The following is a 10,257-nucleotide window of genomic DNA, read 5'->3' on the forward strand; positions in this document are numbered from 1 at the left end:
CAAGCGGATCCGTCCCCCATTGACTTTACATTGAAAGTCTGAACGGATCCGCTCAGGCTACTTTCACACTTAGAATTTTTTCTAAGTTATTAATGCAGACGGATCCGTACTGAACGGAGCCTCCGTCTGCATTAATATGATCGGATCCTTTCAGAACGGATCCGATCGAACGCTAGTGTGAAAGTAGCCTTACTAGATCTCTTCAGTTTATAACCAGGGATGGAGCTGCGACAAGTAGAAGGGGCGAGTCCTAGGTATCTGCCAAGTATTGCTATGGCATGAGATTCTATGACAGACTCAAGAATGGTGCCTGAACCCTCACTACATGTATACATGACTATGTGCAGCAACCATCAACTCAGGTATTTCAGGTTGTGCCATGTAGAATGTGTAAAGAAATACAATCCAGACTGTTTTATTTGAATACAAAAATATATATTATATGAGGAAAAGGAGCTTCATTATATTTCTCTCAACTATAACATTACAAATTATCTCCATAAAAGCATTTTAAATTACAAGCAATATGTATGTAAAAATACAGTCAACTGTATCTTAAAGTATTAAAAACACACTTCAGTTTTTTACAACCGTGCAGCAGGTTCATATGCTGGAGCCACATAGCAGTATACTCTGTAGATATGGTCTTCAGCTGGAAAAATCTGCAACACTACTTCATGAGGGTATACAGCCTTCTGTGTCAAGGCAGACCGTATGACCGGCCACACAGTGCTTCACATGCCTGGGGAGGGAAGAGGGACAGAGGTTAACATATGATGGGAACATGTTAGGGTAAAAGGTGAGTGCACACTGAGATACTGAGACATCAACGGTCATGGACAAGTGCAGCCTCAAACCAAAAATTATCTGGATGATCTCATTGGAAATCAATGAGGTCATGCAATTAGCAGGGTTTGTGACAGAGACCCCTCCTGACCAGAAGATTGGTGTTCTATGGACAATCCCCTAGTAGTAGTAGTACACTCTGCTGGGGTATGAAGCTTCCACAATGCCTATGAGTTTGGGGGGGATAAATAGTAAAATTCTAGCTTCTTGCTGCCACCACTAGAGGGAGCTTTGAAACTCACTGAAAATGTATTTAATATGAAGTTCAATAAGAGTGTTTCAGGTTCCTGAATACAATCAGAAGTTGTCTCACAAAAAAAATATATATTATAAAAAAAAAAAAAACACAGGCTCTCATTTTTCTTGCCGAGCCACCTTATTGTAAATTAGGCAAAAATTCACAGGTTATAGTCTTAACGTCAGACAGGTACAGTAGCCACTATAGCAGTGTAAGGGCGCCCCCAACAACTTGCTGTTAGCATCCAGTACCTCTGACAATCACATAAGGACCAGGGGAATATTGGGGATATCTGAGATCATGCACTATACTTACTTGCAAGCGTTCTGTCAAGATCTGCAATGAAATCTTCCAGTTCTTTTGTATCCCCGAGTTTAGCTGTGGAGCAAAATAGTTATTACAAACCTCCATACAGAAAAGATACAGTAAGTTATCCCAATCAGCTTAAACAGTAAAGTACAGCAAGCAGGAATGGATCGGAGAAGGGAAAGAACACCCCTCTCCTCTTGGAATGATTACCATTTCCATAATGAAAATACGTAATACATTATCTTTCTATCCTGCAGCAATAAATGTAGAAGTGAGCAAACAGCAAATCTGGTATCCTGCGTTACCTTTCCGAGGAGTCTCTGCTGGGGAGGACAAGGGTGGAGAGGACAGCGTTGGAGAGTTCAGCTTTTCATCACTGAAACTAAAACTGTTTCTACAGAGTGAATCTGCACCTGCAACACAAAATAACAAAGATATTAATGAAAAAATTGCTATAAAAAGGAACATTCCAGACAAAGTTCACTGTTCTGCTGTTGCGGGTCCAGGGTATACATTTCTAGACTTTCCACAATAACCACAACTCAGCGGTTTCAGCACCAAGGACATTTACATATGGACACCTTTGTATGCTTTTTTTATTGCATTGTATTTATTTTGGTGTCATGTCTGTTCTGTTTCTTCTGCAGACACCTTTGTCCAATTCAACTTAGAAGATCAATAAGGAAGAGAGGCACAGGAAAATGCGCTGTCTGCCAGCTCATCGGATATACGTCACCCTAAATGGGACAAAGCAGCCTGCAATGTACAGGAAAAAATATATAAATGCTGCAGAAGACAGAAATATTTTAATAGAGACCTACTGTAAAATGCAGTAATAACAAAATGCATTCAAGGTGTCCATAGGCTAAGTCTGGATGTGCTTTACTTAGAGTCAATGAGGTCCATGTGAGCAATATTAAAATGCTGCGTTATATTGTACAATTTTCTCTCCTAGTTAATAACCACACTTTAATTTTAGTTGTGATTACTAAAGTATAAAGGGAATACAAACATTGCAATTTAATCACAACCCCCATCATCTCTCAATACTGCGCAACAGAATTTTCCAGAATGTTTGCACATATTGTGTATTGACTTTTCAGTCACTGTCCTTGTCCCTATTCCAGCACAGCCAAGGCAAATGGTTGCGTATCCATTATAGGTCACAAGAGGAGATACTGGTTATCGGCAGCCGGCTTATGATAGAGATGAAAATCACTACTTTGTTTTTCTGAAGGGTTGATGGGGAGTTTATGTAATATTCTATGTTAATTATTTAATACACAGAACAGATAATGAAGACTTCTCCAACCTCTTCATTCTTATAACACTATTGTGTGACGCTGCACAACATGGCAAAGCGAGAAGGAGCCTCTGCAGAAGGTCACCAGAGGCACAGCGAAGCCCAGCCACAAGTTAAAATAGATATAATTACAACGGTAAAGATATTTCCTGAGACTTCAGACATGAAGAAGCTGAACTTAGATATTTTTCCAAGCCTGGGCAAGATGGAAGCTCAGTTTTTATACTCCAACTTGTTCAAAGATTAGCTATTTAATAATCTTACTTTATCATTAAAACTGTAGTAAGAAAACAAAAGTTGTTTAATTTCACTCTGTACTGTAAATGGGTAAATTAATGGTTAAACTATTTTTCATCTATATTATACAGTAGTTAGCATGTATACAAATGTAAAAGGGACTTCATCACAATATCTCATCTAATGATTGTCAATGGGGAGGTGATGTGACTGACAGTCACTGTTGGATATTTGGTTGCAAATCAATATGCCAGAACTTGTCATAATAAGCCACAATATCGACTGGCCTACAACTTTTCTGCGATTTGGCTGCGTCTTTACAGCCAAGTCACAGCTCTAAAATAGTCGTGTGACAGCAAGCAGCACACGTCACAGTTTTTGGTTGTGCATCTGGGACTACATCTGGTGCTTGTTAACAGCCACACCCATAACCAGCTAGTACAGAAGCACTTCTGTGCTCCATCTGCTCTCCATATTCTCCGTGTCAATGCCTCACACCCTTGTTTGCTAATATTTTAGGGTCTGTGGAGACGGGATTCCTACCAGGTTCTTACCCCAGATCAAAGGTGGCCATACAGATTTGATGTGCATCGGCCGATCATCTAACATGTCTACTGGCTTTCCAACTGTCCCGCAATGGCCGATTTCAGGGGAGATTAGGCTCATGGAGGTCGGCTTTCAATGCCTGATCCTTTTGTTAGCAGGGAGAGAAGCTACTGCCAAAGGAGTCTGGTAGCTTCCTTCTCCCACAGCATATGCATTGGATGATCAGGAGAGATAGCTTTTGGCTGAACAGGTATTCAGCCAATGGCTCTCATGCGTATGGCTAGCCTTACGCAAACTTGGCTGGGCCCCCTCTCTCCAAACATGGGTTTATTCTAATGTTATGTATACCTTTTAGTATTCAATCTGATATCATCCACTTCCATGTGCAGAAAATTGCGTTTATACTAAATGACCATGGTACCATGTCCTAGGGTCCAAGGCAATGGCTGCAGAGGCATGAGATGGGATAGGATGTCTACATATAGAACACATCAATAAGGATATGTAATTGAATTCAGTGCATGAGTATATAAATCAGGGATGTCCAAGCTGCCACCCTCCAGCTGTTGTAAAACTACAACTCCCAGCATGCCTGGACAGCCTACAGCTGAACCCTGCTAGACACACGTACCCCACCCAAGACCTACACCACCCGAGTGACAGTGTTCAAGGACTGAATTTTAAATGGAGTTTAATTTTAAATATAAGGCTCTAGCTGTTCTCTTAACTCCATTTACATAAATTTATAGGATCTAAAAGATAGACCCTGAATTAAAAAGGGGGCAGGTGGTAGAAAACTGTTTTACCAATACACGTTACATGACAACAGCTGACATGACAACTAGAACAAAACAAAGCAAACCATTTCCTGTGGGTTTACTGATCTCTACGTGTAGCAGACACGTGTCACCAACCACCATCACGAGGCTACACAACACGTGCCACTTACATACAACATCGGATACCAAGAAATAAAAGTCATGACTGTTAAGGTGGCAGCTACAGGCACATTTCACCAGATCCTCTAGATTCCAGCACAGGATAATAACTTCATATGGCAGAGTCTTCAGACTGAATACTATCCCTCTGACTAATTAATGAGATCATACCATGGTCTACTGAATCCTTGTGTAGACAAGACAGCTGAGAAACCGCCAGCATGCATATGGTTAATGAGTTATTTAACGGCACTGTCCAAAGATCTACACCAGTATCCATAGAGGGGAAAAAAACCAAACGTTCTTTAGAGACTCAGACCACACAGACTGATTCTTGGCTCTGTCTAGAAGTAGATCAGTACATCAGTACAAACAGTTCAAGTCCAACCAAATCAAGGTAGGTCATTGGGTACACTGCAAAATCCACACACAATATCTTTGCACAATGGTTGCCACTGAGGGGAAATAAATCCAACAAGAGATTTTTCATGTACAATTTTTGTTTCTCCAAGGCAGTCTCTTTCCTCCTCTTCCTCTATTAAAAGGGGGTAATCTGGGTTGATATCTGGTTACATAGGTCAAAGCAAGGTGCAGCTAAATTGATATTCCTCAGAAGCGGAATTCTAAGGTAGTCACTCAATAGGTAGACCATTTCTTCACCTCCTTTTGAGACCAGAGGTTTACGTTAAAGGGGTAGTCCAAGTGGCATTGGAGCAGAGGGAGTCTGGATCATGGGCACACACTCTTGATATTTTATCACCTACTCTGCCTTTCTCCAATGTCTTATTAATGTCAGTCTGTCACATTCACCGTGTTGAGAACAGAGCACTGAAGCTAGGCAGGTGTCTTTATTGTCACACATACAACTTGCTTCTAAAAGATATATGGGGTCATTTATCAAACTGGTGCAAAGGAGAACTGGCTTAGTTGCCCATAGCAACCAATCATATTCCACCTTTCATTTTCCAAAGGAGCTGTCAAAAATGAAAAGGTGGAATCTGATTGATTGCTATGGGCAACTAAGGCAGTTCTACTTTACACCAGTTTGATAAAAGGACCCCAAAGGTTTCTATAGAAATTTTGGACCTCCTAGGGTGGGGCTCTAGTTATAATCTCTATGATTTATCAAGAGCACAGTTTTATCATGAAAGTGATAATTCTATCTACTATCTATACTGAAAGCTTGTGAACCAAAATAAAGGGATTTTTTCCATTTTAACGCCTTCAGAACGTTAGGGACCTTTTACATGGGGAGAAGAATCACATGAATGAGCGCCAATTAATGACACAGGAAGGCGATCGGTGCTCGTTATTGGGAGAGGCTTTAATGAACAATTGTACAAATCCCTTCTCATAGAATTACATGGTTTGTCGGCAGCAGATCCCCCAGTTACATGAAGCCATGTGCTGCTGATAAATGAGGATTCTGATACCTCCATAAAAGATGCAGCACTCATTTGACGGCTGATCACTGGGCATATTTACACAGGGCAACGATCGGGAAAGAACATTCCTACCATCATTGACTTGAGTAAAAGGGTCTTTACACTGGAAGGAGTTTAAGCTGGGAGCCCAAATGAATCCCAGAAAAACGAGTCCTTTTCATATGGCCGAGCAGGGCACTCCTGTCACGGGAGCTCCAGTTCCAGCCCCTTCTACACGCACATCATCTCTAGCGGCCAATCAATTGCCTCAGCAGTGGTCTAGTAAAGTGTCTGCACACGTCACTGCTGAGGCCATTGTCCGGCCAGAAGCAGTAGACACATCAGCTCCACACCCTGCCTGCTCCAAGTACCCTTTTAATCACCATAAAACAGAAATATTAAATAAAGTCTTATTTCTCATGAGCTACTGGAATTCTTGAGCAAAACTGAGAATAAGCACAGGATTCACAAAATGTAATTCCGAATTACCTATATGAGGTAAATGGAGAAAGGTGTTTAAACATTGTACAAGATCTTCAATCCCTATATATGACCATGTACAGCACCAAACTGTTCCTCAAGAACATTTGTGGGAGATACGTCTTAGGATGCTCGATAACCACCCCTGTACACTGAGCCTCTCTCCGCATTTAGAGTCACCCCAATAAGGTCACCTGTACTGGTTCTCACTTTCTGAGTCGCTGATTCCACTGTCACTGATGCTGGTGCTACTCCTCCTCTTCATGGTCTGCAGATGTTCATCATATCGGAAGCGCCTTTTGTTGAAAGGTGAGGAAAAATCTTCTAAGACGGCATCAAATTCACACAACACTTCATTGAGGTCATCATCTTCGATAAAGGCTGCTAAAAAAAAAAACAAAAAAAAAAACATTATTCCAATGTACATCACAGACGAGTATTTCACTTTAGCCCTTTCGTTTTCTACATCTTTACAGATATAGTCCTCTTGAGAAACTGCTAATACAATGTCCGTGCTGATGTAACCCCTTTAAATACATATAAATATGAGAAAAGGGTTCCACAGCTGTAGAAGGAAGAGCGTTCCAGCAGCAGTTACCCTTCCTTCACACCATCGACCCTGATCTCAGCTGGGGTCACACGACTGCCCTACTAGCTGTGGCCTCTTCCACTGAGGTCCTGACCGGATAAGCTCCCGTTTCTTCCTTTTCAGCTAGTATACATAATGTAGCTGAACAGGACAGCCCAGGAGCACACCTGGTCAGGACCTCAGCTGAAGAGCCTGCAGCCAGTAGGGCAGTCACGTCATCATAGCAGAGGTCACAGAATCGGCAGCACAATGGAAGAGTACATGCCACTGAAACTCTCTTTCTTCCACCAGTTAGGCTACTTTCACACTTGCGGCAGAGTGATCCGGCAAGCAGTTCCGTCGCTGGAACTGCCTGCCGGATCAGTCAAAACGTATGCCAACTGATGGCATTTGTAAGACTGATCAGGATCCTGATCCGCCTTACAAATGCATTGAAATCCCGGATCCGTCTTTCTGGTGTCATCCATAAAAACAGATCCAGCATTTATTTTTTTCACCTTTTTTTCGGTCCGCGCATGGAAGGATCCGGCATTCCAGTATTTTGAATGCCGGATCTGGCACTAATACATTCCTATGGAAATGCAAGTCTTCCGTTTTTTTGGCTGGAGATAAAACCGTAGCATGCTGCGGTTTTATCTTTTGCCGGATCAGTCAAAAAGACTGAGCTGAAGACATCCTGATGCATCCTGAACGGATTTCTCTCCATTCAGAATGCATGGGGATATAACTGATCAGTTATTTTCCGGTATAGAGCCCCTAGGATGGAACTCTATGCCGGAAAAGAAAAACGCAAGTGTGAAAGTACCCTTAGCTGAAACAAAAAGATTAGGCAGGGCTCCTTTAAGGTGTGAAATAATAGGATGCCTAGTCTGCATGCAGACTGCAGAGATTAGATCTGTGGGTCGGCACCTGAGGAGTAGGTAGACACTAAAGGGGGTGGCTCATATTGCTAGGCATACTGCTCTCCTTCACCTTGCCGACCCCATTCTAGAGATAGGTGTACGAGATGGGCCAACTGCTTTAAAAATCTGCATGCATTTAACCCTATGCAGTGCAAAGTTTGAAATTTGCAGTGAAAAATCTATAACATAAATTGAAATATTGCAGATTTAGAAGCACGGCAGGTTCAGGTCCACAGCGTGTAGATGAGATTTGGTGACATCTACTTTACTGCTGCTATAATACTCTGCAGATTTTCCACCACTAAATCCAGAAGGAAAATCCTTAATGTATCCATACTGTGTGAACAAAACTTTATACTGATTTCCACTTTATATAATTGTGTCTGTAGCCTTGACATTTAGTTACCGTCATATCCAGATGCTCAAAATGACCCAGGGTATGGTAACATTTCTGAAAGTGGAAAACCCATCATCCAACCACACAATGAGTCACGGCCTATTACAGGGTTTAGTAATGCTGCAGGGCGGCCGTCATGTCATTTTAATACTGCGATTACTTTACAAGACTTTCCCCCTACCAGCCCATCAGGCTGGCAAATAACTCCTGTAGGGCAACTTGGCAGCGCCAGAAATCTCTTCCACTGTGGGTACTCCTCATAATAGAGAATTAGCAGAAGGCTGGGAACAAAAGGCACAGAAAGCCTCTTTAGCAAAACACGACTCTCCGCTTTATGGGAAGCGCTTTCATTCAGCATCCCAAGACACATTGAATAGCACATCTGCTGGGACAGAAGAAGCAGAGGTCCTCGCTGAATGGACAGGTTAGAGCTACAGAAGCTTTAATCACCACCGAGCCCGGGCACAGCTTTACAATCTAAGGGCTCATGCACATGAATGTACTTTCCGTCCACGTCCGATCCGCATTTTTGTGAGGGTCAGATGTGGACTCATTCACTTCAATGGGGCTGCAAAAGATGTGGCCAGTTTGCATCCGTATGTCCATTCCTCGGCCCTGCAAATTAAATAGAACATGTCCCATTCTTGACCGTTTTATGGACAAGGATAGGACTGTTCTATTATGGCCCAGAAGTTTCGTTCCACTAAATGCAGAACGCACACGGCCAGAATCCGTGTTCTGCAGACTGCACAAATGTTTACAGCCGTGTGCTAATAAGTGTGTGCATATAGCCAACTAGAAGAACCCAAGACAGAATGATGAAGAAGTATAAAAATGTGGTCACCACTTCAGTAATTCTCATATAATACCGGACAAATCTTTATAGGATGAAGCCACTTCTCATGGTTAGGATCAGAGAACCAGAAAAGATCCCTGTAATAAGGTTAGGAGGAGAAGTCTTCATGTTTGGTTCTGCTCCATCAGAGTTCTTCAAATTTTGATGGCATCAAACCAGGTAGAAGGTTGACCAAAATCAGTTTACACACTAACGTATTAATAGTCAGAAATTAATTATATATGGTTTTGACTCAAGAGCCAAATATGAATTAACCCCCAGGATGGTGGTGTCCATGGTACAAGACGGTATCTTCAGCAGTGACAAAGAACTAGCACTGGTTGAAGTCTTGGACACAACAGTTTTTCCCTAGGATCTGGTACAAGAATAGGTGGACACTAAAGCAAGGTGCCCCTCACCCACCATTAGACAACACTACAGGTAGGAGCACTTACCCTGGCATGCATGGCAAGCTGATTGTTGGCACTGTGAGCATAACCCTTACCTAATGTACGTCAAACAGCTCCCAGATAACCCAGGGCAGGATGAAGCAGGTGCCCCCTGCAGGGACCTGGTCAGCCGCACTCACCTCTCCTGGAGCTCTTCACTTGAGGTGACTTCATGCCCTCCGTCCTATGTAAAGCGCTGAGTACAGATCCCGGTAATGTCCCCAGACAGCCCCGTCCCGCTCTAAGTCTGAAGCGCTCAGCACCCACTACTTTATAGGCTCTGCGGCTAGTGGCGCTGACGTCACGATGGGCGGGGCTAATAGTCCCAGAAAACGTTCCATTCATTATTGTACCGTGCTGTGGCGATGCGAGCTAGGTGATGTTTATGTGTGTGCCGCTAGAGGGCGCTGATTACATGACAGCTACATGGACGTTTTCTCATTGGGATTTTCATAGGACACTGACTCGTGTGCTGGGACCATGGGCTGGAAATGCTGCAGGGCATCATCTACATAGGAGTTTATGGAAAGGCCACATAAGAAAAGTACACGTTACATATGGGGCACCTGCTGAGCTGTGTTAAATAATACACCTGAATGATATTACCCCAACCAAAGGTTTAAAGGGACACTACCACATTATTAACAGCCTGTATGTAACTTTTCTACGTCTTTAAAAATAATAATAATAATAATAATTACAAAAAAAACAGTTGGATGGTTTTCTGGATATCACTATTGAAGTCACTCCATGTCCTATCCTGG

General features: G+C 42.5%; 1 protein-coding gene across 2 annotated transcripts; it reads right to left on the reverse strand.

Moving 5' to 3' along the window:
- Positions 1 to 419: 419 nt before the first annotated feature.
- Positions 420 to 9,764, reverse strand: RGCC (regulator of cell cycle). Of its 2 annotated transcripts, none has more exons than XM_044288000.1 (5): positions 9,634 to 9,764; positions 6,532 to 6,705; positions 1,699 to 1,806; positions 1,400 to 1,462; positions 420 to 742 (listed from the first exon to the last, which is right to left on the reverse strand). In XM_044288000.1, the coding sequence occupies exons 1-5, from the start codon at positions 9,665 to 9,667 to the stop codon at positions 735 to 737; spliced, it is 387 nt and encodes a 128-aa protein (XP_044143935.1). In that variant the 5' UTR covers positions 9,668 to 9,764; the 3' UTR covers positions 420 to 734. The 2 variants fall into 2 exon arrangements, with proteins under 2 accessions (XP_044143935.1, XP_044143936.1); XM_044288001.1 differs by having other exon boundaries at positions 6,532 to 6,702; positions 9,634 to 9,726.
- Between the last annotated feature and the right edge of the window lie 493 nt (positions 9,765 to 10,257).

This window comes from Bufo gargarizans, chromosome 3 (assembly GCF_014858855.1).
Source record: "Bufo gargarizans isolate SCDJY-AF-19 chromosome 3, ASM1485885v1, whole genome shotgun sequence".
NCBI lineage: Eukaryota > Metazoa > Chordata > Amphibia > Anura > Bufonidae > Bufo > Bufo gargarizans.